The 19,140-nt window shown below is 35.2% G+C and overlaps 1 protein-coding gene across 1 annotated transcript in view; it reads right to left on the reverse strand.

Annotated features, from left to right (window-relative positions):
• Nucleotides 1–19,140, reverse strand: part of EML4 (echinoderm microtubule associated protein like 4) — an 86,481-nt gene that overhangs the window by 50,196 nt on the left and 17,145 nt on the right. Inside the window, exons 6-8 of the mRNA XM_008569561.1 lie at nucleotides 19,029–19,061; nucleotides 3,064–3,187; nucleotides 1,641–1,796 (exon numbers count right to left, since the gene is read on the reverse strand). Of these exons, the coding sequence (XP_008567783.1) occupies nucleotides 1,641–1,796; nucleotides 3,064–3,187; nucleotides 19,029–19,061 (313 nt within the window). The remainder of the gene's footprint in view (nucleotides 1–1,640; nucleotides 1,797–3,063; nucleotides 3,188–19,028; nucleotides 19,062–19,140) is intronic.

The raw sequence follows: 19,140 nt of genomic DNA on the forward strand, positions 1-19,140 counted from the left end.
TTCTCACGGCACACATACAAGTGATTAGCGAAATTTTTAAAAGCTGTCTTCATGTCCATAGATTAGAATCTTTCTATGTCTTGCAAACAAGGGGTAAGCTCAACTGAGAATACAAAATTTTTTGCTTCTTGGTACATATTGTTCATTAATTTTCAGAAAAGTAGTATCAATTTAAATTGTCTTAAGAAATAAAAATGTTCAGAAAGTTTCACTATAATTTTCCCATGTTAAGAATTATATCTTTTAAAATGCTTTGATAATATGATTGGTATAAACGGTTTCTTATTTTAATTTCTTTGATTACTAAGAAGGCTAGAATTTTTCAACAGCTTTAATGGCTTTTGTCTTATATTGAGGTCAATTACATTTAAAGTAACTAGAAGTCTAACATTAACATTTTGCCATATTTAATTCAGATTTCTCTTTTTAAACAAATTTTTTAAATTAAAATTTCTGGGTTGGGTAACATTTTCATGGTTCAAATATCAAAAGCTATAAAAGACATACTGAGAAAAGTCTCTTTCCTATCTGCGCTATCTGCTAAGATCTCATCCACCTCACCTCTATCCTTACCCCTGTAAGCCCTATCAGGTAATTACTGCAATTACTTTCTTTTTATTAATAACTCTAGGAAATTTTTACTTGTATGGAAACCAAGATAAACATTTATTGTCTACCTCTTTCTTACACAAATGGTAGAACACTGTGCACATCCTCCTGCACTTTAATATTTGCACTTAGAAGTATATCTTAGGGATCTTTCCATATTAATACCTAAAGCACTTTCTCATTCTTTCTTTATAGATGCATGGTGTGCACCACAACCTCACTAGTTCCCAAATGAAAGATATTTAGGCTTTTTCTAATCTTTACTACCACAAACAATCCTGTAATAAATAATTTTGAGCATATATTATTCTGCAAGCATAAAAGGCAATATTTTAATCATCTCTTAAAGTTCAACAATATCTATATAATATTCTAATATTCACATATTGGAGTAAATTTTTTCTAGATAGGTATAGTTGCCAGAATACTATAGACATAAAGAGGAGCAGCTTTTAAATATGGGAAAATGGACTTAAGCAATAAGTGATTGAATTTAAATAAGGAGTAGCAAAATTTATTAAGTAACTTAAAAATATGCATACACATTTGAAAGGAGTTGTCACATTTTTACAGTTCGACATCCTATGGAATACTTATGATCCTTACTCAGCCAAGATTTCTTTCTCCCAAATAGAAAAGGCTGAAATCCAAAATATATCTGCATAGGACAAATCCTCTATACATACAGAGTAACCAATAATCACTCTCAGAAACCTATAAAAGTCTAGTCTGCCCCACAGGTATTTTATACTACAGACCAGAAGAAGAGGTCTATAAGGGACCTGAGAAAGCAGAAGAGGTTCCAATCAAGATTTATGGGGGGCAGCGAGGTATATTTTATTGCTGCTGACACCACACCAAATGTTTTGGAGGACTGTGAGTCCTTTTTTCTTTATAAAATATAATCTACAGAATGCCTATAATATCTCTACATTCTGAGTTCTCCACAAGAAATCATTTTCAATAAAACTCAAATTTAAAAAATACAAAATGAGGGCACGGATGAACAAAATGAACCAATGTTAAAGGATACCAACCATTTTACACAGTCAGTGTGACCCAGGTAGTGTCGCTGAGTTCTCTCCTCATAATTAAATAGTACTACTACTGATGCAATGAAATAAACTATTTCCCCAGTAGGAAGAAGGTAAATATTTGCTCGACAGTCTTTTCCTCGATAACCATATCTTAAAAGAAAGAGAGTCAAGGTTTTTAATAAATATAATTTTCAAGATGTTAAATTAACTCTTCATGGTATAAAGAAAAAAGGACTAGACTATAACTAGAAAACTTGTCTTGATATTATCCCTTTTGCAACCCTGAGTCTCTTAATGTGTTTAAATCTGGTTTCCTCATTCACCTGACAAATGTACATTGAGTTCCTAATAATTACAGGCACAGTGCTGAGCATACTGTTCTGAACAAAGCAAATGTAGGGCCTGTGTCCCTGGAACTTATGCTCTGGCAAAGATGACAGAAATAATCACCAAATATATCATTACAAATTGTGGGAGAAAAAAATAACAGGACGCCAGAAGGAAGCATAAATGGAGAACCTAATTTAGATGGAGAGAGAGAGAGAAAGAGAAGGGAGAAAGCAAAAGAAGGCTTATCTGAGAAAGTGACATTTATGCTGGACCTAAATGATGAATTAGGGATAGCCAAGCACAGTTTAGTATACAGAATATTCGTTAAAAAGATGTTGTACAGAATTACAGGATTGACGAGTTTTCTTAAGCTGATTTTTGCCTAAAGGTGGAAATAATTCAAGAAGGGTAGGGAGGGGGTGTAGGTGAATGGCGCAGATAGCAGAGTTCAAACTATTAGTTCCTTTCTGCTTCACTGAGTTTCTTAGAGAGTCTAAGAGAAGTGAGAATTTCTAGGTGAAATCACCAGAACTCTCTTTTAAATAATTTTTTTTTAAAAAGTCTGGCTGAGAAGTTAATTCTGGAATTGGAATCAACCTTGTTAATTTGAGCTCTTAATAAAATAATTCACATCCTACATCGTTTCACAGGTTACAAAATGCTTAACTGATGTTTTCTTATTTAATTCTTACAACAGTCCTGTGAGGTAGGGGTTATTAATCCCTTTAATAAGTACAGAGAGTTAAGGTTCACAAGGGGTAAGTGGACAGTCCAAACTCAAACACCAGTCTTCCAATTTCAGTCTAGTGCCTTTTCTACCACAAGTACCTGCCATGTTGTTCATGGAACACTGCTTGCCCTTTCCAAATATACAGTATTAATTTTGATGGCTTTAAATTACTAACAGCAAAACATATATAATATGTAAAAGGATTAGAGATGATGTCTCCTTTTTAATTTCTTGAGTGGTTGTTATTTTTATTATATTTACTGTTTTGGTATAAAGACAGATAAAGACCAGGTAAACTAATTTTTCTTAAACTAGAGACAAAGCAAACAAATTTGCTGTCATAGTAGAGAAGGATACGCCCACTCCAGTTTGAGCTTCTCAGGAGGCAGTTCTGTTCTGATGTCATCATAGTTGTCAACATCAGATGGAATGAACATTGTAATTGGCCGACCTCGCATAAACATTTTAATATATTCTCCTTCTGTTGAAACACAAGAAAAAAATTAAGTCATGTGTATTATCTGTATAATCATAGAACAGTAAATTACTGTGATAGAATAAAAACAAGATAAAAATAGTTACTTCAAAGTTTTATTCTCATTATAATTGTTTTTGTTATACATTACATGGCATATAGAAAACAAAGTGATAATATAAAGACCTACTCCAAAACACTGTAGGAAAAAAACCATTGGCCATTTCTTTGGGAATAACTATTTTCATAATTAAAATATAATTTACCTAAGTTGACACATTCTACTAGAAGGCCAGGAAAGCTGAGGTAGAAAAATGCAACAGGAAATAATTTTATGATGGAAATTTCCGTAACAGTTAAAAAGAGAGAGATTATTTGAATAGACAACAACCATATCCACCACACCACTTGGTCAACCTACTAATGTTTAATGACATAAAAAAACATGACCTCACAAACTAAAAAGCTTCTGCACAGCAAAGGAAACAATCAACAGAGTGGAAAGGCAACCTACAGAATAGGAGAAAATATATGCAAACTATATGAGGGTACTTCAAAAAGTTTGTGGAAAGATTTGTATTATCTTTTAATTCTATTATTTTTCCCCAAACTTTCTGAAGTACTCTCATATCTACTGAGGGGTTAATCTCCATAATATACAAGGAACTCCCACAACTCCATCATATGAAAACTGATTAAGAAAATGGGCTAAGGACTTAGACATTTCTCCAAAAAAGACATAAAATAGCCGAAAAGGACATGGAAAAATGTTCAATATCACTAATAATCACAGAAATGCAAATCAAGAAAACAATGAGATATCACCTCACAGCTGCCACGATGGCTATTAACAAAAAACCAAAAGATGACAAGTGTTGATGAGAATGTAGAGAAATTGGTACCCTTACACACTGCTGGTGGAAATACAAAATGCAAAATGCTACAGCTGCTATGGAAAACAGGATGGAGGGTCCTCAAAAAATTAAAAATAAAACTACCATATGATCTAGCAATCCCGTTACTGGGTATTTTCTGAAAGAACTGAAAGCGGGATCTTGCAGCGATATTAGCAATCTCATGTTCACAACAGCACTATTCACAACAGCCAAGATGTGGAAACAACTGAAATGTCCATCAACAGATGAGTGGATAAAGAAAATGTGGTATATACATACAATGGAATACAATTCAGCCTTTAAAAAGCAGTATAGGTGAACCTTGAGGACATTATGCTAAGTAAAATAAGCCAGTCACAGAAAGACAAATACTGCATGATTCCATATATATGAGGTATATAAAACTGTCAAATTCATAAAATCAGAGTGGAATGGTGGTTATCAGGGGCTGGGAGGAGTGGGAAATGAGGAGTTACTAATCAATGGGCACAAAGTTTCAGTCAAGAAAGATGAATAAACTTCAGAGATCTGCTATACAACATTTTACTTACAGTCAACAATAATGCATTGTACACTTAAAAAATTATCTTCTTAAGAAAGTAGATCTCATATTAAGTGTTCTTACAATAAGGGCCGGCCTGTGGCTCACTCGGTAGAGTGCGGTGCTGATAACACCAAGGCCACGGGTTCGGATCCTATATAGGGATGGCCGGTTTGCTCACTGGCTGAGCATGGTGCTGACAACACCAAGCCAAGGGTTGAGATCCCCTTACCGGTCATCTTTTTAAAAAAAAAAAAAAAGTGTTCTTATAATAAAAAACAAAAACATGACCTCAGAATATACCGCAAGGAGAGGAGACAAACACCTTCATAAGTTAGGATGGGGAAAGGGACTAAAAACTATGCTACGCAGCATGCAAACAGCTGGCTGGTAAAGAGGACCAATTTCTCTCAGTTCGTAATTGTGTCTACAATCAGCCTTGGTCTAAACAACTTAATTCAACAAACACCTTCATAAGTTAGGATGGGGAAAGGGACTAAAAACTATGCTACGCAGCATGCAAACAGCTGGCTGGTAAAGAAGACCAATTTCTCTCAGTTCGTAATTGTGTCTACAATCAGCCTTGGTCTAAACAACTTAATTCAATTACAATACACCAATATTTTCATGACAGTGCTAGAAAACACTTTTCTCATTAGCAGTATAGGTCCTAAAACATTTATTTATTTATATACAATAACGTTTATTCTTCTGCCCCCCCAAAACAAAAAACCCCACTAGGGTTGAGGGGTTCAATAAAGTTTATTCTTCTGCCAAAAAAAAAATCAACTATTTATTTGTATAAACCAATAGTTGTTTATGAGCTCTGCAATAGTCTAAAATTAAGAATGTTAAAAAAGACGAGTCTGGAATCAAATTATTACATAACTTATACAAAAGGAAACTATTTCACTAAACAGGACTGTTTTTTATGCCTTCAAAAAAAAATAAAACAATCCCACTCATCTCTAGATTTAATAAATATTGTCAGTGACTGTGAAACGGTTAAAAAATAACTGAGAAGGAAAAAGAAAGGGTCAGAGTACAAAAGCATAGGAAATGTCTACCACTTGCCAACGTGTCTGGCATGATATGAAAATAGCACTAGAACAAGACAGAAAATGTGACCATCAACTGGAGGCTGATATAAATTTAGGATCTCTAATAATGATCTAAACTACCTAAAGAGAAGAGTACATACTAATTCCATAACTTATATAATGCAAACCATGAAGAGGAAAAAAAGATAAATTACTTGCTAAATGTCCACAAGTATTTTTTTAGAGTCAGATTAAAAAGTTGTGTTTGTTTTGGGTGAGAAGTTCAAGTTATTTTTATTATTATTACTCACAGTGTTTTTGGCCTCAGGATTTCATCTAAGAACAGGCTAAGACCTCCCACGCTATGGTTTTAACATCACATGATGTATGTCTTTATTACTTCTGAAAGTAAGAGTGGGCTTTGCTTCCTGATGATTTTTAGCATAGCCAGACTTTGATGACAACTAAGTAATTGCCAGCTGTGACTACTCCCTTCTGCAATCACCCTTATTTGTATCCCCTTGTTCTTTTTCTTTTTTTGGTGTAGTTTACTCTCTTAGAGGTATTGATTTGTTACATAATTTCCCTCTAGTTTTTTTTTTTTTAAGTATAAATTTTTGAAGGCAGATATCCTGTCCTTTAGAATTTCTCCCAGGATCTTTGATCAGACGTATGTATCATAAATGCTTTCTGAATGAAAAATAAAACATTTAATAGATGGCTTCTATTGCCATTTGGAAGGGAATGTATGTCCAGGAGAGAGAAAAGGTTAGCAATAGTATCAAAGAAAAAAATGCTCTCTTTTGCTAACAGAGACACCTCAGAATACCGTATTGATTCTATTATCAACCATCAAGTAGCACAAGCAACTAAGTGGGAAAGCAAAGGAACTATCTAGTGCTTGCCAACTTTCCTAATATGAAATAAAAACAGCAATGCATGTTAGGATGAAAATGCTTTTCTGGCCTGGAAACTGGTAGTATACAAGAAGTCTTCAAAAAGCTCATGAAAAGATTCGTGTTTCTTCCAATTCTATTTTTCCACAAAACTTCTGAACTACCCTCATATGTGCTGGAGACCAAACATATAATCTAAGAATTTCAAACAATTATTGGAACTGAAAGGGAGGCAATACATCGTAGTGGAAAGAACATGAGCTTTGGGAAAGAGTGGGATATGAATCCCGGCTTTACCCCTTATTAACTGTGAGACTTTGGCCTCATTTCCTAATACATAAAATGATACTACTACTTGCTGCTCAGAATTATGACTGATTAACTGATTAAATAAGACATTACACTATAAAGCATAATATGAAGTCCTTGACAAATATTTATTCCCTTCCCTTGGAGAAGGATCTGTGGCCATTCTAAATACTGTCTAGCAATTGCTTACATGATTTAATACACCATAATGTCTCTTCATAAGCTTCAAAGTGACTGTCCATAGAACAGCAAATGCAGGCAAATAAGCTAGAATTTTGCTGAGTCTATTATGTACACTTTAAAACAGGGGTCATAAATTCAAATACAGTCACACACCACATAATGACGTTTGATCAATGACAGACCACGTATATGATGGTGACTATACCAGATAGCTTACGTGTGTAGTAGGCTATACTACCTAGGTTTGTGTAAATACGCTCTATGATGTTCACAATGACAAAATTGCCTGATGCCTTTCCCAGAACATATCCCTGTTGTTAAACGACACATGACTGTGTCTACAGGGCCAGGCAGGAAATGCAAATGAGAGAAATGGGAGAGTACAGGATGACTGGGGGTGGGGGCACTGACATACCCCATTCACCAACTCAGGGAGGCAGCAGCTAGACAGTTCCATGAAGGATATGAGCCGAGTGTTAACAGACCTTCTCATTTTTCAAGAGAAATAGGAAATCTATAATTTATTGTAAAATATCAATTTTTAAATGTTTACTCCTTTGCCAAAAAGGGAAAACACCTGGTGAAAACACACCTTTGGCCTGCATACAGCACACAGGTCACCAGTCTGCAACCTCTTCTTTTAAAAAAAACAGTCTTTACCTTGAGAATTAGGTAAAACATGTAGATGAGGAAGAGCCCCTTTTCTCCCCAGTCACTGTTAAATTCTCACTGCAAATTTTCTCTCAGGCTTCTTGATCTTACAATCAAAGGATTTACAGTTAGTATGTTTGTATTACCCCAATGCTACTTTCTGTCCCCATTGTAAACTACCAGGAAAGTCAAGAGAAAGAGGTGAGCTATGAAACTGGTCAAAACACACTATGAGATCAGTGACATCAATATGAAGTCTAGTGGTCCAGACAAAGAATGTGAGGAAAAGAAATTATTAAATTATGTACCTTATGATAGTAAATACAGTATTGGCCTATCGCTATTCAATAATGAAGTTGCTGCTTATAAAATGTAATTAGTCTCAACATTTTATCTGCTATCTTGACACCACGAAAATTCCTGGGACTGAGAGGGAGTGGAGAGAACATAGCTTCACAATACAGACCTTAGTTTGAAATGTGGCTTTAGCATTTATGCTCAAACGAAATAAATATTCTTAATTGAATCTGATCAGTGAGTAGTTTAATTATACAAGAAGAAATTCTGTAGGATACTGTTGATAAAAGCTATTAGTTCATTTCTCTAGATACATATAATGTTGGAACTGAAAGAAATCTTAGAGCTCACCTAGTACAACCTGCTTTTACAGAAGGGGGAAAAAAGCAAGGCTCAGAGTTTAAACTAATTTTTAAACTGTGTTCCAAAATTTTGTCTATTATTTACAACTTTAGAAATATTTTCACTCTAAAACTATGTTCTAGACCTACACTGTCCAAAATGATAGCCATTGGTTACTGAGCACTTGGAATGTGGCTAGTCTGAATTGAGATATGCTTGAAGTGTAAAATATACACCAGATTTTAAAGACTTGGCATAAAAAAATTAAAATATCTTATTAATTTTTACATCAATCATATATTGAAATGATATTTTGGCTGTACGAATTGAGATATGCTTGAAGTGTAAAATATACACCAGATTTTAAAGACTTGGCATAAGAAAATTAAAATATCTTATTAATTTTTACATCAATCATATATTGAAATGATATTTTGGCTGTACTGCATTAAATATATTATTAAACTTAATCTCACTCGTATCTTCTTACTTTTTAAAACTTGGTTACTAGGAAAGTTTAAATTACATATGTTTTATACATTGAATTTCTATTGGACAGTGCTGTTCAGTGGTGAGGTCCTTAAGCTAGTCCACAGAAGTCCAATGACCTGACAATATAGCTTACTTATAATCCAAATGGTACTAGCTTGAGCTTTGGATCCTAACAGCTGGAAATCAGGGAGCAGAGTAGAAGAAGATGTTTCTCATCTGTAATCTTTGGGACAAGTGAACGTTAGGCAAAAATTTGAAATACACGATGTGGCATTTTCCTTTCTGTGTCCTTTCCCCATACCTCCTAACAATTCCCCTTCAGTTTCCTTGGGATTTGCTCTTCCACTTTAGCATCTGCCTTAAGCTGTCCAATCCCTGAAAGTGTCCCAAATTGCAAAATGATCGTTATATTCCTTAATCAAAACTCCCATCCTGGGCCGGCCCGGTGGCGCACTGGAGAGTGCACCGCTTGGGAGCGCAGAGGCGCTCCTGCCGAGGGTTCGGATCCCATGTGGAGACCGGTTCCCGCTCACTGGCTGAGCGCGGTGCGGGCGCAACACCGACGGTTGCGATCCCGTTACCGGTCGGTAAAAAAGACAAAAAGGAAAAACAAAACAAAACAAAAAAAAAAACTCCCATCCTTTTGGGACGGTTATTTCAGCTGTTCTGTTGAAATGGCATATTCATGTATAAATAACTGGTTATTAAAGATATTTGTATATTTGAAAGATTCTTATCAAAATATATTAATCTTTCACAGATTGAAACAAAGTGAAAGGAAACATTCAGGCAGAGTGGAGAAGGAAGACAGTACTGGGCATATTCTACTCCAAGAACAGTTCCCTCCGGTGCCTTTTTCACAGCTTGATTTCTGGATTTTGCGGGTTTTTTTTGTTTTTGTTTTAAAGGCCTTTCACAGGCAATTGCAGAGCCTCTGGGGTTTTGACTATGATTGTAATTATTTGTGTAATGGGTACGACCTGCAGGAAGCCTTACAAACTTCTAGAATGCTTACAATTTTAAAGCATCTTTCTCCCAAAAGTTTCCCCATTAGGAATCCATTTTTAATAGTATTTTACAAACATTAGAACTAAACACTCTCCCCTCCAATAACTGGAATTTGAGTTTTATATTTAACTAAAACATAGCAGAGTGTGACGCTGCCTAAACATCTGCCAACAAACAAGTGGAACATTAAAGAATCTGTAACTAGTTCGAGCCTTTTTTCTGATACCACAAGTTCTAGTCCCCAAAACCAGAGTTAAAGAACAGAAGGATAACCAAGATGCTAGAAACGGTATATACAATTTTATAGTAAAAAGTGACAAATACCATCTTTGGAAGGCTACAATCTTTTTCTTTTTCAAGATTTTTTTTTTCCAAATGAGATTTCAAGTCCCAGTTAATGACAGTTATTTTGTAGTGATAATACAATATTTTAAAATTCCAATGAAACAATGTAATGTGTAAGGATGTTTGGACTTTGAACAAGAAACTTCATTTGTACTATCAAAAAATCTAAATTCCACCTCTTTTTAATAGTCCAGCTGTCAAAATAGTTAGATCATAATATGTAGATTCCCAAATTTTTTTTTAAAAAGGGAATTTAGAAGAATATAACCTCTATTATTTTACAGATTTTAAAATTTTCTAGTTATGATGCTTGCCATATATTATGCAGTTAGTTTTACTAGCTAGGACAAAACCTGGTTGTGAAAATTTGACCAAGTACTAAAATGCTACCTTAATTTTCTTTGTACTATAGACAGTTTTATTGGCTGGTAAATTTTACAGAATTATTAATTACACTGTGTGTGGGGTATGTACGTGTGTGTATGAGGAGGATATAAAAGACATGAGTCTAACCCTTTAGGAGCTTACATCAGACATAAAGACATAACCAAGTCTTATGCATCTGCTAATTAACATTTATACTAATTACAGTAATAAGCCAACTTAGTTACTTGGATCTAAATCTCCTTTAATCAGATTTCTCTTCACTGTTCTGTTCATAACTCTGATTGTCATAAAATTACTTCAAAATATCAGACATAAGTTAGCTTAAGCCAACTTAAGCATTTTAGATTTTTGCTGCCTGAAAAAGGCTTTCTTTGGAAAAAGATGTGAAGGAAGTATATTCCAACAATATCAGACACATAACTTCTAAAAGACTTGCTATATATTGCTGAAAACTTTTCTGTAGGCAAAGTAGGATTCTATTTTTAAAACTCCCTCAAATAACTCACTTATATCCTTAATAAAATTAATTTAAGCAATAAATAAATGAAAAACTTTTCATTTCATCTGAGTATACTAAGCTGGACTTAATTTAAATAAATAAATTATAAAAACCAAGGGCCAGCCCGGTGGCGCACTGCTACAGTGCGCCGCTTGGGAGTGTGGAGGCGCTCCCGCCGAGGGTTCGGATCCCACATACAGACCGGCCGCTCACTGGCTGAGCGAGGTGCGGGTGCAACACTGAGGGTTGCGATCCGTTGCCGGACACGAAAAAAGACAAAAAGGAAAAAAAAAAAAAACCTAAAAAACTTCAGTTATCAAAACATTTATTCCCCCCATCTCTGCTTTCTCAACTAACTACAGTAGGAAGGAAACCACAGGGGAACAATAAAAACCTGTATATGAAATTCTGATTGAATAGAACTAATGAGAGGCTTCAACTCTAATGTTTTATTTCTCTTAAAAAAAAAAAAAAAGTGCTCAAAGCAAAATGTGAAAATCTGGTAAATCTGGGTGGTCAGTACATGGATGCTCACTATATTATTTGCATACATTTTTAGAAAGATAAAATATTTCACAGTCTTTAAAAAGTTTAAAAAGCATTATTAAAGGAAATAATCAATAGAATATTTTTAGTGAAGCTGTTCCCTGGAGAATAAATTTTGAGTACAGTTCAGGGACGTGGCAAGTGATTTACTATGCCTTTTCCTTGCCTTTTCTTTTTTTTTTTTTTAAGATGACTGGTAAGGGGATCTTAACTCTTGACTTGGTGTTGTCAGCACCACGCTCTCCCAAGTGAGGTAACTGGCCAGCCCCTTTCCTTGCAATCTTGGTATATGCCACTGATCAATCACACCTCTTTCCTAAGCCTAATCACAAATTTCAGGATTCTTTGCAAAGTGCTTCTGGAAAACAATAACAACTGATAGAATTAGCAATTCAACATGGAGTCTAACTGCCATTTCTGGACAGGCCAAATTTCTAACTATGGTAAATATCTCAGTTAATTGGCATGCTTAAAGAATGGAAATTTTCTGGTTAATTACATTTTCTAGTACAGATTTTTTTTAAAAAAATGTATGCCTATCACTGCAGAAATACAGTAGGAGTGAAAAGGCTTTAGTCACAGTATAATAAATATGCACAAGACTAGAATGTTCTCTCATGAAAAGTCATATTCTCCATGTCCAAAGTAGGCAGTTGGGGCTTTTTTCTCAGCTGAAATAAGGAAAAAGGATGTCAAGAACACATATTCTTAGAAGCTGAGATAGTTTCTACTTAAAAAAAAAACAAAAAAAAAGGATAGCCTTTAAGCATATTTTAATCTGAGGACTGCTACCAACCACAACATCAAAAAATTAACTCTTTGCTTCACAGAGCTTTAAAAAAAATCTCCAACAGAGAAAAGGTCCCCTTTTTTGATCTCCTTTTAAAATATAGAGAATATCTGGACAAAGCCAGACCTAGGTATCCAAGTCATGTTTATACAGCCTATTAAAATGGACCAGTATCTAAATTTTAGAACTAAGTAGGAATCTCCTTTGAAAATGCAGTATTTTTTTTTTTCTGTCCTTCCTGCCTATTCACACTAAATAGACTTAAAGCTAGCACCCTTCTTCCTAAATTCTGGAATTGCAAAATTTTGCATACTATCTCCCTAACAAGGAAAGAATCTATCTGTAGTTCAATTAATGGCTTTTTGCCCTTCTAGTTTGTGTCAAACTGCACACCCTCAGTAGGTGACAATATATTCTCTCTCAATAGGTGGCTCAATATGTAGTGTTAGCAAAACACTGCTATTATGTATCCTTATAAGTAAATTTTAGCTATTCTTTCAGATACAATGCTCAATTTACACAAGTGTGAATAGGTTTTAGGACTGAACACACCTGGAGCCAATAGGTCAGAAAATGTAATGCAAGGCACTGAATGAAAGCACCTGCATTCAAGTTCGTTAACAGGTAGTTTATAAGCAAATTAGTGAATGTATTGTGGAGTTGGGGGAGGCTTTCCTTCATTTTCTGTTTGCTGCATGAAAGAGCTTTCAAAAAGTTATTGAAAAGACCTCAGTGTTACCTAATCTAAGCTTAACTATATGTGAGGAAACTGAGGCCCAAGGTCTCAGGGTCATAGGGAAAATTTATTATCAGATAAACAATGTTCCAATTTTTTTTTTCAAGATTTCCTTCAGTAAATAGAATTTTGAGCTTCTCCCAACCTACACTCATAACTAGTCATTGCAGGACTCTGATTCTTTAATCTTCTGTGATATAGGTCATTTCGCCTTCTAACTAGGTCTCATGTTTACTACTCTTACGTTCTTTCCACTATACCACTTTGCTTCCCTTTCCTATGTGAATTGCCTAATGAAGCTTCTGTTGCTTAGAATTAATCTATATTTTATAAATGTAATGGCTAACAAATAAAAAATTGTACGTACCCTATGATCAATGGCCTCCTTGCTATTCTTTAACATAGCAAGAAAGTTCCTGCCTCAAGGTGTATGTACTTTCAGCTTCCTCTGTTCATGAACTCTTTTCTCCAGATATCTACATATTTCACTTACTTCCTGCAGGTGACTCAAATGTCCCCATATCGGAAAATGTCTTCCCTAACCACTTGATATAAACTAGTAATTTTCTACTTTCCTTTATCTTTTCCAATATGTATCACCTCCTGACATATTAAGTATTTATTGTCTGTTTTGTTTACACAGAATATAAGTTCCACACAGTTCAGACATTGTAAGTGCTGTAACCCTGAGTGCCTAGGACAAGGCCTGACAAAATAAGCATTCAATACAATGAATGAATACTTAAAATGTGTATCTGATAAACAATAAAGAAACATATCAGAACTGTAATAGCTGTTAAAATGACAAGATTATTCAGCCCCCTCCCCCAGATTTTATAAATGAGTTTACATTATTTGTTTTAAAAGTATTTGAACAACCATTTGATTACAACAAATTACCAAGGGATTTTAGACAGTATGTATTTCAAAATAACTTTCAATATATTTTTCATTGAAGCCATTTTTAGACAGGTAGCTAGTAAGAAATAGTCAATTCTCAAACTTCTAAGATATTAAAACTATTCTTCCATCTTAATACACAGTTAGAATATTACTGCATTGACTTGAAAGTTAAGCAAGAATGAATCTAATCTTAGAGTGGTGAGGCAGCCCTAAAGAGGAAGGAAGAATGGAATTTGGTAATTGATAAGTTTCCTTTTCCTCAAACAGATTTCTTCCCAGTAGAAATCTGTGTCATTCAATTCAGGTTCTCAACATGACCAGACAATTAATTGTGTACTGATTCTAAACAGCACTAGTTTGAGATGCTACAAGAGAAAAATGGTTTAAGATTATTCAAGTTTGAAAAAACAGTAATATGCAATAATTTGAGGGCATTCAGGTTCTACTCTAGAAATAATGAAGACATGTGACATTTATTTCCCATATTTAAAAAAACGTAATATCCTTGTTAAATATTATCAGGATGAGCTTATAAGCTGTACTCATTTTGTTTATTACAAAACTTGTCAGATTGTTATCTACTTTCCCCAATAGGTAATTTTATAATAGGTGCTTATACAAGAGACTTCAAAAAGTTCATGGGAAAATGGAATTAAAAGATGATATTAATCTTTCCATGAACTTTATTTTTATTTATTTATTTATTTTCCTTTTTGTCTTTTTTCGTGACCGGCTACAGATTGCAACCCTCAGTGTCGCGCCTGTACCGGACCGGGACCGGCAACGGGATCGCAACCCTCGGTGTTGCTCCCGCACCTCGCTCAGCCAGTGAGCAGCCGGTCTGTATGTGGGATCCGAACCCTCGGCGGGAGCGCCACCGCACTTTCCAAGCGGCGCACTGTAGCAGTGCGCCACCGGGCCGGCCCAATCTTTCCATGAACTTTAAAAAAAAAAAAAGATGACTGGTAAGGGGATCTTAACCCTTGACTTGGTGTTGTCAGCAGGCTCTCCCAAGTGAGCTAACCAGCCATTCCTATATAAGGATCCAAACCCACGGCCTTGGTGTTATCAACACCACACTCTCCCAAGTTAGCCACGGGTTGGCCCTTTCCGTGAACTTTTTGAAGACAACCTCATAGTCCCTCAAGTTAGCTCAAAAAACTTTTTAAAAAAATCAATAACTTACCAATTGAATAGCACTGTACCAGAACCTAACTGCTACATCTAACAATAAATAGTCGTACAGGAAAGCTTATTCAAATTTTAAGTTGTGGTGCTAGGACTTTTATCTCTACTGCAACTGGAGCAGAACCCAGCAGATCTAAGAAGAGTGATGAAAAGGGGTTTAGGGTTCAGGGAATAAAGATCTAGGTCAGTAAAAGCATCTTGTAGTGGCATAACTTTTCCTTCCTCCCACACCTAGCCTCAAAGGTTGCCTTCTGTACATCTCATTCCACTTCCAATTGCTTTCAACCATGGTTTCTTGCTTTCTGCCTCAGTGCTGATCAGAATATGCTGCTTCACAGCTCCTCTCCTACTCTGCTGTGCCTGAAGGATACAGGCCTTTTAGGTTGTTTTCTTTGCTACCACTCACCTAAATGTACCAAATGTAAATAGGCTTCTTCCCCAATCAAAGCAGATGGCTTGGAACAAGTCACAGCTGTCATTGTCAAAAAAGAGCTAAAGAAATTAATCAATCATATTTTTAAAAGATTATCCCAGAATGACACTTATTAGCATTAACAGCTAAAATACAAGAAAATGTGTTATGAATATGCCATGCAAAATGCATACCAAACTTTGAAAATAGATCTACAATTTATAGTAAATGAAGATCATTTATTTATTTAATGGTTGATTTTTCATCTTACCACATGTATTTGAATGTAAGGTTTTGATGCCAGACTCATATATTAATAACTAAAATTTATTTGGTACTATGTGTCAGATACTGAGTTCAAACATTTTATTATTATTTTTCATTTTCATAATAACCCTTTAAGGGCTTATTATTGTCTCAATTATAGATCAGAAAACAAAGACTTAGGGAGGTGAAGTATACTGCTAAAAGTCACCACAGCTAAATCAATGGTGAAACCAGTCTCTGGACTCCAAAATCCATGTGTTTAAACATCTATATCATGTTGCTTGCTACACATTCCTATATATAGGTTAAATTTTATAAACAACTCTAGTGCGATTATCCAAAACCAAACTCCTATTCTTTTCCGCACATCTACTCCTTCTCAAAAGTTCTTTGTTTCAGTAGATGCCACTTACCTAGTTGCTCAAACTAGTTAGTCTTCATAGATTCCTGCTGGTCCTTACCTTCCATGCCCTACCTATCTCCTAAACCTTCTAAAATCCATCTATTTCTTTCTACAGGCTCTGCCATAATCTCAGTCAGGCCTGACGTGCATGAGACTGAAGCAAAGACTTGTCCTTGCATGTTCACTCTAATGATTAGAGTCTATTCTCCAGATAAGATATAGCTGAGTGAAGTGGCAAAGGAATAGACTCAAATTCAAAAAATAAGGCTCATGCAAGTAATGTTTGATGTTATCAGGTTTCAACATCTGAGACAATCTTTTTGAGGTAACATTCCTGTTACAGATTTTAACTTATTTTTCTGTATCCTTTTCCAGCTTTCCATTCCATTCCTCTCCCCAGACACTAGCTTGCTAAAAGACTGTTAAGTAATGCTTCTGTAGCAAAACCCTCCCCGTTTAAAATACATTTACCTGTTTATGAATGGTTTTGAAAATTGTGTCAACACAAACCACTCTTATATACCAATACTGAATTCCTTTTCCCTTCCAAAAAACATACCACAACATGAGAAAAAGGCAGGCACCCCTTTCTCATTTATCCTATAAGGATTTTATAAAATTTGAGCTCTTTGGCAAAACATCTAATAGTAATAGCATCTTTTTACAGTTACGTCGTTTTCTATTTTTAAAGTACTTTCACATACAATTTCATCCTTCAGCAGTCATGTGAAGTAAGCTTTATGGTTATTATTCTCAGATCAGAAAACTACTCAGAGACATTGTCATTTGGCCTAGGTCATAAGGCTATTATGCAGAGAGCCAGGACGGAACACTAAACAAAGGAACTCCCTATTCACTGCTCTTTCCACTATGTATCACTGCCTGTTTTTAAAAAATGTTTTAATTTATAACATGATAAGAGTTGTTTTCAAAAATAAAATTTCATGTTTTTCCTTAAAGTTTTTTTTTTTTTTTTTTTTTTCCTTTTTTTGTCTTTTTTCGTGACCGGCAACGGATCACAACCCTCAGTGTCGCGCCTGTACCGGACCGGGACCAGCAATGGGATCGCAACCCTCGGTGTTGCACCCGCACCTCGCTCAGCCAGTGAGCGGCCGGTCTGTATGTGGGATCCGAACCCTTGGCGGGAGCGCCACCGCGCTCCCAAGCGGCGCACTGTAGCAGTGTGCCACCGGGCCGGCCCTTCCTTAAAGTATTTTAACTATAACTTAATTTATACTGTATTATAAAGGAGGGAGAAAGTAAGACCTAACTGAGGAAGGTCAGCACAACTCTACTATATTTAGAATTTCTGTGTAAAAAATGATCCAAAAAAGATTACAGAAATATTTCTTTTCTTTCTTTCTTTCTTTTTTGGCAGCTTGACAGTATGACGATTTGAATCCTTAACCTTGGTGTTACAAGGCCACTGCAGTGGATTGAATTGTGTCCCTCCAAAACTCACTGAAGCTTGAACTGTGTCCCCCAAGTTTTATGTAATGGAAACGTGGCTCCTACTGTTTCTGTTAAGAAGGTGGGAAATCCTGTTATGGTAATTGAAAGGTAGAGCCTCGAAGAGATGATTGGATTGTAGGACTGTGCAGAAGTGAATGAATTAAAATGGTAGTCAGGTGTGTGGTTCTGAGGGCTTTAAAAAAGAAGAGAGTCTGTCTTTCTCTCTCTCTGCTCTGCCATTTTCACAGAGTGATACCCTGCCATCACTGTCACCACCACCATGATGTTCACCAGCTGTGTTCCCTGGACTTTGTACTTCCTAGCCTCACAAACTATAAGCAAATAATTTTTTCTTCTTTATAAAATACCCAGTTCCAGGTATTTTGTTATAAGCAACAGAAACAGACTAATACAGCTGTGCTCTAACCAACTGAACAAATCAGCCAGCCTCAGTATTTCTTTTCTTATTGGAACCAATTAAAGTAAAAATCCACAGAAATCAAGTTAAATCTCTAACAAAAATTGTAACCACATTGTAGCTGATCAAAATAATCGCCCAGAAAATAAAGATAACTATGACACATAGAAATAAGCTGCGAAAAGCATGCACAGAAAAGACATGCTTTCATTTAGAACAGCATGCTTCAAACTAAACTTGCAGGCAATCTAAAGAGAATGTAAAACATATATAAAACTTACCTTCTTTGAAATTAAATGAAATACACATTTATAGAAAACCTGCTGTCCTTTTTTTTGGTCAGAACAAGCCAACAACAGCAAGTAGCCATAAATTACAATTAATATAAAAAAAAAATGTAAGAGAAAATGGATTTGCTAGACTTCTATTTTCAGTCTCAGTGTCAAGAAATGATTATTTGCAACGAAGTTAGCAAGAAAGGAAACTGAAAATGATTATTTGCAACGAAGTTAGCAAGAAAGGAAACTGAGCTAAAATTTATCAATCTTTTAAATGGCTTTTCTAAATATATTTTTTTCTTTTTAAGGGAGAAAACTTCCTGTAGTATTTTATACCTCTTTTCTATATTGATTTTTTCTGTTCACCTTGAATGTTCAGACTTCACAGAAATAAGACAGATTTTTAAAAAGTACCTTTGGATTCACTAGTTCAAATTACCATATTTATCCTTTGTTAAGAGGGTATTTATCCTTTGTTAAGTCAGATAGTATAGATAATGAAAAGCCAAATAAGAGATACAAGAAGAAAGTAACCTAGAAGGAGACCAACTGTGTAGCTTATTCTTACCTTGGCTGTTTTTTTCACGGGTTGACATTTTTGCTGGTTGAGACAAAAATGACAAATCTTACAATAAAAATTGGGCATTTTCTTAAATGACTACAGTAATGCACTTTTCTTT

This window comes from Galeopterus variegatus, unplaced genomic scaffold, assembly GCF_000696425.1.
Source record: "Galeopterus variegatus unplaced genomic scaffold, G_variegatus-3.0.2 Scaffold511, whole genome shotgun sequence".
Taxonomy (NCBI): domain Eukaryota; kingdom Metazoa; phylum Chordata; class Mammalia; order Dermoptera; family Cynocephalidae; genus Galeopterus; species Galeopterus variegatus.